Source organism: Lytechinus variegatus, chromosome 18 (assembly GCF_018143015.1).
Source record: "Lytechinus variegatus isolate NC3 chromosome 18, Lvar_3.0, whole genome shotgun sequence".
Lineage (NCBI taxonomy): Eukaryota > Metazoa > Echinodermata > Echinoidea > Temnopleuroida > Toxopneustidae > Lytechinus > Lytechinus variegatus.
The window spans coordinates 21,260,774-21,277,714 of NC_054757.1; the positions used below are offsets into that span (position 1 = coordinate 21,260,774).

Below are 16,941 nucleotides of genomic sequence, written 5' to 3' on the forward strand. Positions count from 1 at the left end.
TATTGTCTCACATACATCAGATTATTGTTAAGTAGATCGTATCCCTGAAACAAACCGAACCAGCTAAGGTCTGTTTAAATTCGACTTCGAAGTCAATGACACCAACTGTCAGCACACACTTTCGTCGCAGTCGAACCGTTCAACAACAAAAATGGCCGAGACCCTAGGATCGTTCCCACAATGCATCTAGAGCGGCACTGGTTGACTAGGCGACAGGCGCGACGGGTGTACGAGAGGGGGGCGAATACGAGAAAAGGCGGCTGGATTCAGGAAATTACACCTGTCGCTAAATATTTTCCCGTTCAAAGTCAAAGATGTCGTGTGAATCCGTGATGAAACTTTTGCTGGTCGACGAAAGGTCTCATGTTTGCAATCAATCATGTAGTCAAGATAAAACCTTCCAATATAAAAATGGCACCTGTCAGGAATTTCCACAATTAAATCGTAAGCCATTTCGAAGTTTCATGGCAGGGTATTAAAAGAGTTTTCATCATTATTTTAAGAAAAAAATAGACTATGTTTGAAGCATTTGATCATTTAGCATTCTGATGATTAAAGTTTTATACTAAACATGCATGTGACAAATTGTTGATTTATTTTTGTGGAGGTTAGGAATAATATTCAACCATCTCCTCTGATGGACAAACTTCATCCAAGTTGAATCGTAAACAACTCTCTCTCCCTCTCTCTAAACAATGAAATAATAATAAACGGTTGAATGCTTGTAATTCAAATCCAAATGCTATATAAGTATTGCCCTTTATATTTTGCAATTTAAATGCTAATGTTGCTATTTTAGATTTAGAAATCACGTGATGCTTTTAAAACAATTTCAGTAAAAACTATCCGTTCTCGGTATTGCTGTACCTTGTTGTGTTTTATTATTATCATTTTATTTATTTCCAGTAACAACAATATACATACTTTTGTATTGTGCATCGTGTGATAGATATTTTTGAAAAATATATTGTAATAATATGTTTTAAAAAGTGAAAGGCTGAAGTCAAGAAAGGGGCACTACTACCAGTGCGGCGCCAGGATATTTTCCGATAATTTTGAAAGGGGGCAGGGCGGTCGAAATATGACGTCATACTTTTGTTTGAATTGAAATGAAGGGGTATAGAGTTACAAGGCTCAGAACTTTCTTTTTAAATACCATTCTTTCTTCAAGTTCTTTTTTTCTCCCTTTTGGCCTTTGTCTACTTTTCCCCATTTTTTTACCACTCGAACAAAAATAAGATAATATTGTTTAGGGTTCTGTAAAAAGCATTGGGAGTAACAGGATACATTCTGAAAAGTTATAGCTCAGCAAAAAATATTGCAGATTTGCACCACTGTTATTCATAAAACAATAAACATTAAAACATTCCTTCTTTTAAAAAAATTGTATTGTTTTCATATTCAATTAATCAAGGTCATTTGGGCGGGTTTTTTTATAGCCAAAGTGATTGACTTTGAGATATTATTGATAAAAGAAAATCAAATCTACACGAAAATAATTAACATAAATCCTGCCCAAGTATGGGCGTGTAACACCAAGTCAGCCCCAGCTCACTCACTGCATAATTCAGTTGTTAGATTTTATTGGATTAACCCTGACCCATATCACATTAATAAAGTAACACAAATATATCGAGGATATTCTGAAAATAAATCAGAAGTAATTGAACATGTTTTTTTTTTGCTGAAGGCGGATTGTAATTGTACGAATATATGCTTGAAAATATGCTCGGGTCGTGTGGTCCAGTGGTTAGAGCATTGGACTCATAATCGCAAGATTGTGAGTTTGAATCCCTACTCTGCCATTGTTTCCACTTTGAATAACCCGAGAGTAATATCTGTCGTCTATAACGTCAACCATTATGACTGATAGACGTAAAATGTTTCAGGTAATTGGTTTTACCAGCAGCTGGCGGTTACCAGCAAAAAAGCTGTCCTGCCGAGTTTCTACGGGAGTTACCATTAACATAAACAGAATATGACGAACCAAACATAATATTGAATAATGAAATCATCTTGAACGAGCAGAATGGATGACGAAGAATGATCAAACTTTAGAAATAGAAGATAAACAGTTGTAATAGTATCAATAATCATGATGTAAAAAGGATGACGACGACGATGATGATGATGCATGCTGGTGGTGATGATGATGATTACGATGAGGATGATGATGACGATGAGGATGATGATGATTACGATGATGATGACGATGAGGTAGATGATGAGGAGGAAAATGAGGATTACGATGATGATGATGATGAAAATACATATGAGCATGATCAATTACTGTAGTGGTGGTGTGGCTAATGATTGATGTCTATAGAATAGTAGTGGAAAGTATAATTATAGACAATTATACACAATAGACAAATGAAAATATGGGGAAAGTATCGACACAGAACTTTGCCTTGCCTATTCCTACAGTAACTAAAGTAATGCAAAATGTAAAGGCTTCGTTATTTTTACCTGATTCTAATTATTTTTAAGTGATTTATTATTAAGTATTCTTTTATCTTCATCAATCCCTGCTGCGATTTATATCAAGTTTAAGAAGGGCTGTTGGTCGTCTTGCAAATCGACTACTAGTTTCGTAACTAACTAGTTTTAAGGTAGCAATCAATCGGGCCCCTCGGAGAGGACTAGGAGCTTTTGGTCATGTGGTCGTCCTTAGCTGATTTATCAGTGCATGATTAGCAGTACGGTCTTGAAACACGGAACGAAGATGGGCAACATTAACTGTTTCGTCGTAGATGTCGCTCGTGCTTCTCTATTGAAAAAGACATTGATGAAGATATTGATTTAGCCCTGTTCACAAACATAATTCATACATTTTGTATTAAAAAAAAAAAAACTGTCAGAATTACATTTCGATTTACGTCCATGTGATCAATAACTGGTCCCGATTGGTCCAATGAGATTCCAATGTGTTGATTACAATTGGTCCAGGTAATTGGGACCAATGGTTTCAGTCGGGATAAGTTAATTTGTTTTCATTGTTGATCATTATATAACGGGTTTATCTTATTTTCAGCGTTGAGGATTCGGAAGTTATTGAGAAAACAAATAAAAATTTTCTATTATATTTTACATATTTCACCCTACATCTGTACATGGTATAACACAGGGGCTGCATGCATAACGGTTTTGAAAGTGCAGGGCTGAGCCGAAAGAGGGGGGGGGGGGGCTGACCATGCCCCCCCCCAATCATAATATTTTAAAAACTTTCTTGTACACGGTTTTTGGAGAAAAAAAAGTGCGGGACTGAGGCCCCTGCAGCCCCCCCCCCCCCCGTTTCCATGATCCCTGTGACGTAAATAGGCGGCCTAACAACAGAAAACCTGATTTACTTATTTCCTAGTTCAATACTAGTATATTGATCATGCAATAAAATTAAAATTGGAGCCCCCAACGCATTGAATTAAATCACATCAAATATGTAATATCGTCGCCACCCCTGTTGATTTGACATTGGCAATACTCCTGCAGGTATACTTATTGTTTCATTAAACTCCCAATTGATTATCAACTGCAAAAAATTATTGATATTCCCTGTGGCATCAATTTTATTTTCGTCCGGGCTCCGTGTTTCCAAAAGTTAAAACGCACCAGGCTGACAAATTCCTGTTTCTAATAAAAGAGAGAGAGAGAGACAGTCCTATTATGAAACTTAAGTACCGATTTCCTACATGTATTTGAATATATTCCTGACTTTCTGAATATAAATTTCTTGTCAACTGGAAGATTTTTTTGGATTTTATTGATGAGAGGATACTAGTCCCTCAGATCCAGAGACTTTCTAGTAGTCTGGCGCCCTCTGTAGTTTCTCATCGTGCAATTTTCGCCGGCTATCTGCCACGTTGAGGTGTTCCGGAAGGAGCCGCCAGCAGCTTTCATCATTGATTTTAAAATCACTTTTCACTTCACATATAATACTTTCACAATATATATGTAAATGAGAGTGTAGGATATTAGTGTGAAAGTCATCTCGCCAAGTCTCATTCTGCTAAACAGTCATACAAGGTGAGAAAAATATTTTGTTTGTGCTCGAAATTTCTTGTTGACCGATGAAATCGGTTATGCTGATGTGTACTTTCCGAACGGCTTTCTCACAGTTGTCAATGGGGAACGACAGGCTGAGCTGAGCGAGTACCGAGTCGCGTCAAATTCGAGAATCGCCATTTCGTTTGTCTTTCCATTAACAGCTGTTGAGACGAGTGTTGTTCTTTTGTCTTGTTTCGAATAGAATTTTTGAATAGCGGAGATCTTACTGTTTAATTCTAGAAATGATTAAGCAAATATTTGTTTTTGAGATTTTGTTCGTGCATGTTTTTAAATTTTGGTTAGAAACAATAACAATACAATTCTTGAACTTGAAGACGACTATTCATGATAAGAATGATAATGCCTGGGCTTACCTTTATTATGTAGAATCCAATGTCATGAATCGATTACAGAGTGTGTGTGATCAGATGCCTTGTTCTTACACTAAAGTATCCATGTTCTCATAATCGATTAGATCGTTTACTCCGATCCAAATAACGTTTAACAGTAGAGGCGCACGGCCAATATGGGAGACTCTCTCCAATAAGGGAGACAATCTCCCATATTGGAGACTTGCTTTGCAAAAGAACAAAAGAAACAACACCAACAAAAGCATGATTTTTTCCACCCAAACTTTTGTCCCACTGAGGTCAGAAGCCCATTTGTTTTGTGTGTGGATGACGACAAAAATCCTTATCAAAACAAAAGTAGACGGTGAATTTTTAAAGTAGACGGTGAAAAGGGGTAATATTTCATGAGGAATCTGCTTATCACATTTTTATTTGCCACCAAGGTAATCCTTTTTAAGCAAATGTAAACAAAGAAAATTGGTCTCCCAAACTGGAGACTGTCTCTGAAATTGGATACCCGAATTCTTTATAAAAGTCTCTGGTATTGGAGATAATCTCTCTCATGGGAGACAGTCTCCAGTATTGGCCGTGCGCCTCTACTGATTAACTTTTAAGTTAGTCTTGAGCACTGAAGTTCGTCTTGTTGCAGTCTTGAGCGGGCCTTCCCTGGCACGTAATTCATTCGGAAAAACATTTCCCTCCCGGGAGTCCAGGAGTCCAGCATGAGCATATGGTTCTCAATTAAACTTGTAAAATTATGAGACTATTTTCATTGTTTGACAAAATTGGACAAAATCAATATCTGACTTTTCTTTGTGAAAAGCAAATTTTTTTTTTTTGATGTGCAAAATATATTTTTTTTTTTTTAATGTGCATAATATGCTGATGTTCACCCCGCCATCTTCAGTAGAGGCGCACTGCCAATATGGGAGACTCTCCACTGTGGGAGATTATCTCTAAATATCTGTAAAGAATTTGAGTATCCAATTTCAGAAACAGTCTCCAATTTGGAAGACCAATTTCCTTTGTTTACATTTGCTGCAAATAAAGATGGCAGCAAGTGAAAATGTGATAAGCAGATTCCTCATGAAAAATTACCCAAGTTCATTGTCTACTTTTGTTTTGATAGGATTTTGTTGTTATCCACATTAAAGAATGGGCTTCTGACTAGCCTGGAGGTGTCTGGGAGTAAAAATCATAGTACTATCGTACCTGTACTCCCTAACGCCTGGCATTGGGATCTATAGGGTCCCACACACCGAAGGAAAAGGCAACTATACAAATGCACCAAACTGCTAGTTATGTTTAGAATCTGAGGTTAACACTTCTGTACATGGGTAAAAATATCGGTTGGCAACTTTTGGCAAAAAATTTATACTTATCGTTAAAAAACATCGCAGAAATGCGATAAAGAAATAAAAGTAGGAGAGAGTTTACTCACATTTGTTGTCATCGCCATCTTTGATCCATTTTTAATTCAACCTAGTTACGTGACGCGTATAGAGGGCGTCAAAATCATGAGCGGTGCTAGATTAAAAAGTGCTAAAATGTCCCGCTTCAACCATTGAACTCAAAATACGTATTTCTGACCACAGTGACACAAAATTTTGGATGGAAAAAATTATGCTTTTGTTGGTGTTATTTCTTTTATTCTTTTGCAAAGCAAGTCTCCAATATGAGAGATTGTCTCCCATTTTGGAGAGCATTCCATATTGGCTGTGTGCCTCTTCTGATCTTGGCTTTTGTGATGGATAGTTGTTGCGCAATGTTGTTGTGCTGAACACTGCATGGTGATCAGACCAATTGATTGCACTCTTATTTTATTCGAAAAAAAAAAAGTAGGTGGCGTAACCAGGCATCAGCAAATTTTCTTGCAGTTCCTAAAACGAAAAAAACTTGGTTTCAATCTAATGGTACATTTCAAGCCATGCAATCGAATGCCAGTGAGCAGCAACACTTGGACAAGTGGCAATTTATCACTAAAATAATTTAGAGTGTCAGTTGGTGTGATCAGACACAGGGAAAAAAACCTTTTTGTTAATTTTAATAATGATTATAGCAAGGCTCCACTAAGCTTAGGTTCCACACTAACTTTTTTTCTTGGTTTCCTGATTGGTCCACCAAGATCATCAATTTCATATTCTTGGTGGCCCCAACACAAAAGAAAATATTACAATTTATCAAGACTTTGGAAGCCCGACCAGGCCAACAATTGTGGGCTTTCACAGAATTTTGGTGGTCAGACTCATTTTTGGTTACCCTGGGCCACCGGGCCACTGCTAATGTCAAGCCCTGATTACTTTACATTTGTATCTATAGCGCTAATTACATTGTAAAATTATTATCACAGTCTTCAGATCCTAGCATGCCCACACAATAAGTGCACTTTCTCCACTCCCTAGGGAGAATTCCAGCAAGAGTTTCAAGACTATTGCTAGGCATACTACGTAAGCTTATCCCACTGGGTCCCCATTAAACACCTGGGTGGAGTGTGGCAAATTGTGGACTGACGCTTTGCCAAAGGACGCTATGCTGCAGAAGATATTCAATCACACTACCCTCTGATTACAAGGCGAGAGCCCGAACTGCTACACTACAATGTTGAACATTTATTTCCCCTTCAAACTATCCTTCCTTATTTATACCTTCATCATTTCTACTGTAATAGTCTGGTGAACTGTGTTAACTCTTTCTTTACTACAGGTTTAAGCCATGAAGGTGAAGGATATCGGTCGAACTGCCAACATGGCATGGAGTCCCGCGGGGCAGTACCCCATCTACATTGCCACTGGAACGGCAGCTCAGCAGCTGGATGCAACATTCAGTACCTCCGCCGCCCTGGAGATCTTCTCCTTGGACCTGGACAAGAAAGGGCTGGAGATGGAGAGAGCAGCCTCTCTCAGCACTGAACACAGGTGGGCTTTTGGTGTAGTCAAAAACCATTATGTCGTTGACAAAATTTGGGAGATACCTGTGATGTCATTGCATGGACCACACCGATGCATCAGTATTGAAATCTTTGCACTTTTATATTGAGGATGGAAAGTTGTGTTGGGTGGATTGGTTTTCTTTGACTGAGTTCTTATTTAGTTTTGGAAGGCTCTGACCAGTGCACCAACCACCATGATTTTATTGATATATGCCATATAAGTAGTGATTTGGAAATTATTTTCATGAACAAAATCTTTTTGACAACACTGTCAACACATTACTTGTCTCCTGTCATTTCCAAATGGACCATTATTGTGTATTTTTATGTTTTTGAATGATTTTAGACAGTTTTCAGTTACTTTGCATAGAAATGTTTTTGGAGCAACTCAGAAGAAGTACTGTGTGCTGATGAGCACTCTCCTTTTTAACCAACATCTTGGTGTTTTAAAAACTTCCGTTTACATGAAGTTAACTCAAAATTTTATCATTAGTAAATCTGATTAAGTGAAACGCAAAATCATCACAAACTTTTGGTGCTTTGATACTGTTTACCTCTAAATGATAACAGTGAATAATCGCCTTGCAATAATTGTTCTTACTTTTTCTTCATCGACCTGTAATTCTAGATTTCATAAGTTGGTTTGGGGCAACTATGGAATGAACAAGGGCGACTTTGCCAACGGAACTGTCATTGGCGGAACAGATAATGGGGGCATCTATGTTTATGATGCGGCAAAACTGTTGTCCGGTAGCGAGGCTCTGATTCATAAAATGGACAAAGTAAGTAGCATTGGGTCTTTCAAACTGCAGGTGGGGGGGGTCTTGAGGTGGGTTTGATGTATTGGGAATGCTGTGTAAAAAAATAAAAATAAAGATTTTTTTTAGTTTTGATGTATTACCTTTTGATGGATCTGGGAGAAAACTCAAGAGACTTGATTTGATTCATTTCAAATGCATTTGTAAATCAAAATAAAATCTCATTGAAATGAGTGAGATTGAATCATTACATTCCCAAATTATATTTAAATAGGGGGTAAGAGACTGTCAGAGATGTTTTTTTTTAACTTGAGCTATGCTTGATGGATAGCTGAACCATAGTAGGCACAAACCACCCGTTTTATCTGAATTACAAGCAGGGAATAATTTTCCTGGTATCACATCGCAATTTGCTCCACAATTTTTAAAGACTGCTATGCATAAAGTCTTTTGTATAGCATAGTTTTACGTAGGACTGTACATTACTTAGTTGAGAGCTTTTCTCTTATGACCAAAAATGCTATTCAAATTTGTACAGCAAAATTATTCCCTGACAAGTATGATGAGCTGAATTTTTTAGACGAGAAGAGAGGTATTGGTATCGTATAATAATTCTACAAGCCCCGAAATTGCCTCGCGGAGTGAAAATTTGCCAGATTTTTCTCAAGACTTGACTTATTAATTAAAATGTAAATTTAAGTCTGTCTGCACTCTGCAGAGTAAATGAGCTATGCTTCTTAATAAAGCTTGGCTCAGGGATCATTTCCAGAAACTTGCAATTCATTGCTGTTCCCAAAATCAAATGTTATTCCCACTTTCAATTGTAGGTTTTGCAAGTATGCAATTATTGCAATGTACAAAGAGTATATTAACATGCTTTGCATTCAGTTGCATATTATTTCATAATCATTTGCAACAGTCAAATTTAACCAAGTTCCTTATGTCACCCCTATAGATGGTGACCTATGTTACAAAGTATTGTATCATCATTTATGTACTCCACCCAGGTAAGGTGAATGGGTACCCGGTGGGGAGAAATTCCTCGAAAGCTTGAGTGCCTCGATAGCCGAGCTAAAGCTGGGTGATGATAATAACAGGGCCCGCTGGGAGAACAGTTTTTGGATCTGAAGTGGCTTTCCTGGGTATATATACCATTATTGTTATTATTGATAATATTTTCAACATATGATTTATTTCCCTTCTGCCTTGCAGCACACAGGAGCAGTGAGGGCCCTGGATGTAAACCCATTCCAGTCAAACTTATTATCATCCGGAGCAAGCGACTCAGAAATATTTATTTGGGATCTCAACAATGCTGGAACGCCCATGACACCCGGGGCAAAATCGCAGGTAAGTATCCCCTTCCATATTCTAAAACAGTCTTGCAATGTGGTGATTCTTGCAATGTCTTTTTATGAGCATTTGCGAATAGTTGTTATAAATGCTGTGAATTCGAGAACAGACCCGTATTTGTCCTGATTTGTATGTTTCAGGGTTAGCACATGTTTATCCATGTGGTATGACGAGAGGGAGTAGGATGTAATTACCTACAGCACTATGTATTCCATTTGTTCAACTTGCCCTGCAAAATGGAAATGAAAAGAAGTAATACATCACTTATTACACTTTGTTGGAACTTTTACTTATTAATACTGGAAGATGTGCGTTATATGCATCTACAGTTATATGATTATTTGGGATGTTAGAAATAGAAGCATTGGTGTAAACGATTAAAGGGGAATGAAACCTTTGGAACAAATAGGCTTGTGTAGAAACAGAAAAATCAAAGAATAAGAATAAAGAAAGTTTGAGAAAAATCGGACAAATAATGAGAAAGTTATGAGCATTTGAATATTGCAATCACTACTGCTATGGAGATCCTCCCATTGGCAATGGGACAAGGATGTGTGATGTCACTGATGAACAACTTTCCCTTTGGTGGACTATAAAATACCCTCAAAATGTCTCTTTTTGCTTTTTCTTATGATGATACAAACTCTATCCATGATGTATTCTCAAAAAATATGTATTACATGCCCTCATGTAGAAAGAACACATGATCTGTGGATAGATGTGATAAAAGAGGCAATTCAAGTGAAATATATACTAAAGTAATGGGGAGAGTTGTTCACAAGTGACATCACACATCTTTGTCGCATTGCCAATTTGCTATCTCCATAGCATTAGTGATCGCAATATTCAAATGCTCATAACTTTCTCATTATTTGTCCGATTTTTCTCAAACTTTTGTTGATCTGTTTCTTTGATTTTTCTGTTCTCACACAAGCTATCTTGTTCCAATGGTTTCATTCTCCTTTAACAAATCATTTAGTTCTAACAAAACATTGAAAGGGTAAAGACTGAGGTAAATGATATCGATAGTGTTATGTTTAATGTTTTTTCCGACCCAGGTGACCCTAAATAATTCTTTGTGATGTCAGAAAATATGCAATAGATTAAAACTTCTGAACATCAGAATAGCCATTGAAACGGTCATGTTTGGCTGACCTTCACGAACCTTGTCCTAGTCTTTACTGGAAATGACTACCTTGTGTCTGCCAGGACACCATATTGTTTTATTTTCCAAATTTGTGCCCTGTAGAATAATATGAGAATTTGATTACCTGTCGCAGGTATAATGTACTTGACATAAAATGAATGATTGCAGTCTGTACTCTTGCTGCCATAGAATGATTGTCCTCAAATTAACTGTATCATGAATTTATAATTGTGTGATTTGTTAGGTATCGTAACTACATGTTCCATCGCACTGCAAGAGCTCTCAATCATTTTACATATTACTAGAGAAGGTAAAATTTAATTTTTGATAAATATAAGAAGATTGTCTATGAAAAAATACACCTAATGGGAATTCTGTTCTACATTTTATGAAATAATGCTATTAGATATAGTTGCATTATTCAATGCAGAAATAAAAGTCAATCATTCTACAAGTTAAAATGACAAAAATCCACAGAGGTTGCTTCAGACTTGTGTGATGTAGGAGGGGCTGGTTTGATTTATCACATAGTCAACCAAGTCCCCCCCCCAAGAAAAAAAAATGAAGGAAAGTGAGTAGCCTTATAAAACCCAGACCTCAAACTATAATATGATCATTGCCCTAGTATGCCAGTCAAAAAGAGGTACCCTGTTTCCTAGAAAGTTGGTAGCTAAGAATTATCCATCCTTTTTCTTTCCTAGCCTGCCGATGAAATTAGCTGTGTGGCATGGAATCGTCAGGTCCAGCATATCTTGGCGTCCACCTGCCCTGGTGGCCGATGCGTTGTTTGGGATCTGAGAAAAAACGAACCTATCATTAAAGTTACAGATCACAGCTCAAGAGTGAGTATATTTCAGGATGTTTTCATGTAAAATACCCAACAACATATCAACATGAATATGGAAACATCATTATGGAGTGCTTGTGACAATCACTTTGTAATCAAAGGGTCGTGTGTTAAAGTCTCTCCATGGATTATCGTCTACACTTTACCACTGGTCAGTATGTAAATGAGGCAACTGATTGCATCATCCACTCTTTCTTTTATATTAAATGAAATGTGAAATATTCTGATTTTCTCCTCACTGTCATGTGAAAGGAGTTTCATTCCTCTCTGAATATGTGTGATTACCATTGTGTTAACATTTTGTGGTTCAGTGAAGTTGGTCGTTATTGTCAAATTTGTAAAAATTGAAATATTGTATAATTAAAAAAATAAGAAAAAAGAAATTATGAGTGAGGGACATCATCGTCTATCTCATTTGCATGTTACTGAGTGGTGCATAAATACTATTTTGTGAAAGATAAGCGAAACTTCAAAATGTCATAACTTAGTTTACATTGGATTTGAATGAAATTTTCTGCGTTAGGCTTGTTGGATTTTTCTCAGTTGATTTAAGGTTACTACCATGGAAACCTTTGTTTTATTTGCTGCTGAGTACAAGTAATCATAATGGCGAAATTACCATAATTGTAAATCCTTTGTAAAAGAGGCCCTGGGCTACCACTGACATCATAGTAACTAGATTTGTTGTATTGAAGTAAAATCTGAAAGGAATAATTTCACCATTTCTATCTAAGTTATCTTGACGTAACTTGATTTTCATTTTGTTTCTGAACAACACCATAGATACGATGTAAAGCAGTGGCCTGGCATCCCGATGTAGCTACACAGATGGTGCTAGCGTCTGAAGACGATCACTCACCGGTCATCCAGATGTGGGATCTCCGCTTTGCTACCTCTCCCCTCAAGGTTCTAGAAAACCATCAGAGGTAAGGAAGATAAAAATAAGAAAAATGCAGGTGACTCGACCCAAGTCAAATCTCTTTGAACCATAGAAATCTTTTTTGATGGAGGTAAAATTTGACATAGAATATTGCCACATGATTTGCATATTATTGTCTGAATAATGCTTTGGGTTGGGTACTGTTTGACTTATGGAAGGTTGACTTATGCAGTATTTACTGTAACTGTTGCATGTTTTCTACACTTATAGATGTTTTCTGAACCTTTTATAGATTTACTTCAGTTGAGAGACCGGCAGAAGACCTTTAGATGTCAGAAATTGTTTGAACTTTTCTGGAAACATTTTGTGTTCGTTTGGTTCAAGTATACTGTTGATGTTGGTGCTAAGAGCAAAAAGATAGAATAAACCAGGATGCTGAATTGAACTCTAAAATAGAATTTGAGTACGGAAAAATATGGCTAATTATGTTTCTGAAAGATCAACACGAAATTATATCAATCCTAACACCGGGTTAAAATCTTTTGAAAATAACTTGAGAGTGGATAGACAGCTTTCCAGCAATCGAATGGTTGAGTTATATCCAGTTCTGTATTCATTTGAGAAAAATATATCTATAGCACCTTGGAAATGATAGTTCATCCAATCTGGTCATTTATCCATTCCTATCTATATCTTATAAGTTCTATTACAACTGTCTTTAATTCACAGGGGTGTCTTATCGATAGCCTGGTGTCCTCAGGATCCCGACCTTCTCCTCAGCTGCGGCAAGGACAACCGCATCATCTGCTGGAATCCCAACAGCGCCGTCGCCGGCGGAGAGGTCGTCTACGAGCTCCCGACGTCCGCTCAGTGGAGCTTTGATGTCCACTGGTGTCCGAGAAACCCGGGTTTGATCTCTGCATCGTCCTTCGATGGGCATATCAGTGTGTATTCGTTACTTGGAGGAGGTGGCGTGGATAACTCGGTGCAGCAACAGCAAGCTGATCAGGTAAGGACAAATGATGATAAATAGTAATAAAAAAAATACAAGGGGGCTCGGAGCTGTTTTGCCCCAAAAATGCTAAACAAAAAGCCCTAGAAATGTAAAAAAAAGTCCCAGAAAATCACAATTCATTGCACTGTTAAATTACAGAGTTGGGCAGTAGGTTGAGAAAAGTAGCCCCTGAAAAAAAAAGATATTTTCCTTTAATAAGTGCAATATATGATGTCTGAAATTCACTCTGCAGACTGCTCCAGGCGCACTGAAAGAGAGGAGGAGGAAATACAACAAGAAATAAAAGATGTGTCTCGAGGAAAAAAGTCCTGTTTTATCTGACAGTTCCTGAACTGTGTTTAACAGCCAATCAAAATCAAGAAAAATTTCAGATCAATTTGTCAGATGAAAGATGTTGATGAAACATTAATCACAAGCTTAGATCTCTGGTTCTACCAAATGAATGTATTTATGGAGTCATATTTTCTTTAATAGGGAAATTGATATCATTCTCCGCCCCGTAACACAGAGGTCAGCGATAAATCACTAAATGAAATGGCCTATCAAGATCACCATTGCCTGGGGATTTTGCTCTGTAGACTGCCTAGGAATCAGTCAGAGCTGTTCTTTTATAGTAGCGATTGATCGCTAACCTTTGTGTTATGGGGCCCAGGTACTTATCCATTAACAGGTTCTGTCTATCACGCAGGACGGAAACAAATATGCGATTAATATGTGTTTTATCCATATATGAAAAAAAAGGAAATGAAATACAATATAGAAATCTTGAAATTTATTTCCTATCATGTTGTTTTTTCAAATAACAAACTTGTGAGTCTTTAATTCTCCTGGAAAGGAAGCCTAGATCTCTTTTTTTTCTTCTGCTCTTTACAGATTGCTTCATCATTCCCAGGTTCAGACCCGTTCAATCGACCAGTCCCTCAGCAACAGACTCCAAAAGAACCAGTTATGCTTAAGAAGCCACCCAAGTGGCTTCGGACACCAGTAGGGGCATCCTTTGCAGTAAGTCTTGCTTTTCTCTCTAATTCCTTACTGATACAGTACTGATTTTCCGTATTTAGTACTGAAAATAGAGAAGAATACTGATGGTTTCATGTGAAATACTGATTTCTTAAGTTTCAGTTTATGTGTTGTCCTATGGTATTCCTGTGAAAATTCTAATTTCCTCACCAAAATACTGATTTTCAGCCTTGAAAATACTGAAATGTTCTTGTTCAGGTTGGCAGCTCTGCTGATAGTATATAGTTATGAGAAGGTCAGAGGTCATTTTGTATAGTGAAATTTATATTTTCTTGCGATAACTGAAGTACCATTTGAGGTGTCATCATCAGTCTTCGTTTCTGTGTGCATATTAGAGGGATGATGACGCAAGTAGATTCTGCGGTCCTGAGGTCAAAGGTCACAATTTTTAAATACCTGTCTGGCAATGACAGAGGCATCAATTATGACTATATGCTGTTGAAAATCAGTCTAGATTATATATACATATTTCCTTAATAGTTTCTCCCTTTTCTTCAGTTTCTTCAGTTAGTTGGCTGGTATTCAAGGTGCAAACATTTGATTTCAGTAGCTAATTCATCACTGGTAATTTCTTCTTGTACTTCATTTGATGGACTGTTGAATTTGTGTTTCACTCTTCTGCTTGTAATTCCAGTTTGGTGGGAAGCTAATCTCATTCGAGAGTCCCAAGCAGCCACCCAACCAGCAGCAACAGCCGGTACCTCAGGCAAGGCCGGTTCACATCAGTCAGGTCGTCACCGAGACAGATCTCATCAACAGGTCAAACACACTGGAGGAAGCCCTCTCCAAGGGGACCTTCGTAGAATTCTGCAACAGCAAGATCAAGCAATCACAGAACGAGCTGGACACCCAGATCTGGAGGTTTCTCAAGGTAAGACCCGATGAAAACCTTTCTACCTATACCGGATGAGTAAAAAAAAACTTGACACCTCACAAATCCCCAATTTAAGAAAAAAATATGTCATGAAAGCATAATCATTATGTATGACTGAAAGAGTATTTTCTCCCAAATAATTTGATACCATATTTATGTTGTATGGCTAAGATTATCAGGAGGTATTCTTTACCGTGATGAAGATTTTTATTTGCGCCAAAATAAGGCATGACTGCAATGAATGAACCCCAGATGCCAATGATGTCATAATCCTACATGAGTTAGTAAACATCTTTGCCAATCCCTTTTCAATGAAATTAGCTTGATAATTGATATTAACAAGTGTTTATTAAACAACTATAATGTAAATTGGTGAAAAGGTGTTATGAAGTGCATTTCAATGCAACCCCTGTAGGATTATGAAATCATTGACATCTGGATTCATTCAACGCAGTCGTGCATTTAATATTGTTCAAATCAGAATTCACATCACCAAGATTAATACCTCCTGATCATCCAAGTGTTAACACATACCACATAAATGAGGTAACAAATTATTTGGGAGAACATCCTCCTTCAGGTCATGTATAAGAATTATACGTTCATGACATATTTTTTCCTTGGGGATTTGTGAGGTGCCAATTTTTTTTACTCACACGGTAGATAGCTCGGTAATAATCAAATCTTTTGGGACCAAAAATATCTGTTTGACTTGCATCCAAATTTCTCGGATATTGTCTGTGGCAGATCATGGGGCAACTTTAGAAAAGACAGTCGCCCTAAACCATTCAATTTTGGTATTTTGAGGGGTGATTTGAGCTGTCGTGAGGGCGAAATCTCCTGTCGCTCTCGTTTTTCCTATACTGTTCAATGTCGATTTCAAATTTAAACAGCAACATGAATCATGATTGAAAACTTGATTAGAAAACACTGAATACAAACACAATCAGCGGTGCACTGTTCAGTGTTGAAAATCTAATACCGTTTACATGTTGATCGTCTTTAAATTTCCTGTTTTTGTTAGAACCGTCACAAGAAAAGTCAGTTCTGGCACCTGTTTGTGTAGGCTTCCACTGCGAGAGTAAATTTCAAGACGTTTCAAAACTCAATTGTGTTCAATGTTGCATTCGCAATGCTCAAGGGCGTAAAATTTAAGCTGATTGCATTAAACTTATCTTTTTCGACGTTTAAATTTTCCTCCGAATCATGATTTGAAAGACGTTTACTTTTACGATCGGCACTAGAGGACATTGAACACACCCTTTGTTTCTCATATCCACGTTATGTAATCACTATTTCAATCATGATCCATGTTGCGTTTAAATTTAGAAACTGACATTGAACACACCCTTAGTATTGGATATTTCTCCTATTCACAGGTAAACTTTGAAAAGGAACCACGCAGTCATTTTGTGAGCTTATTGGGTCACGATTCTCACGAGCTGGCGAGGAAAGCTGCCGTCGCTACTGGAGCGTCCATGGGTCTCACCAATGGCAGTTTAGAAGGTAATCCACTGATTTAATCAGTAATATAATAGGAAACCGAACGCTCTTTAATTTTATGGCGTTGAACTTCTTTAAGGAGACAATCTTGGATACATGACACTTTCTGCAATTTCGTGAGAGTTTTGGTCCTTCGAGGAGAGGTTGATAATACGACCTTCTCCCGTAGGCTGCTGCACAAAATTTGGGGTGGGAGCATGTCCCCACCCCCCCCCCCCCCC

General features: G+C 37.5%; 1 protein-coding gene across 5 annotated transcripts in view; it reads left to right on the plus strand.

The window, feature by feature from the left end:
* The first annotated feature begins 3,840 nt into the window (after window positions 1–3,840).
* The window catches only part of LOC121432047 (protein transport protein Sec31A-like), a 31,756-nt gene continuing 18,655 nt past the window's right edge, over window positions 3,841–16,941 (plus strand). For all 5 annotated transcript variants that reach the window (XM_041629867.1, XM_041629869.1, XM_041629868.1 and 2 more), the window contains exons 1-10: window positions 3,841–4,023; window positions 7,098–7,309; window positions 7,952–8,105; window positions 9,294–9,431; window positions 11,283–11,423; window positions 12,212–12,354; window positions 13,038–13,317; window positions 14,197–14,325; window positions 14,978–15,214; window positions 16,597–16,723. In XM_041629867.1, the coding sequence (XP_041485801.1) occupies window positions 7,107–7,309; window positions 7,952–8,105; window positions 9,294–9,431; window positions 11,283–11,423; window positions 12,212–12,354; window positions 13,038–13,317; window positions 14,197–14,325; window positions 14,978–15,214; window positions 16,597–16,723 (1,552 nt within the window). In that variant the 5' untranslated portion in view covers window positions 3,841–4,023; window positions 7,098–7,106. The remainder of the gene's footprint in view (window positions 4,024–7,097; window positions 7,310–7,951; window positions 8,106–9,293; window positions 9,432–11,282; window positions 11,424–12,211; window positions 12,355–13,037; window positions 13,318–14,196; window positions 14,326–14,977; window positions 15,215–16,596; window positions 16,724–16,941) is intronic.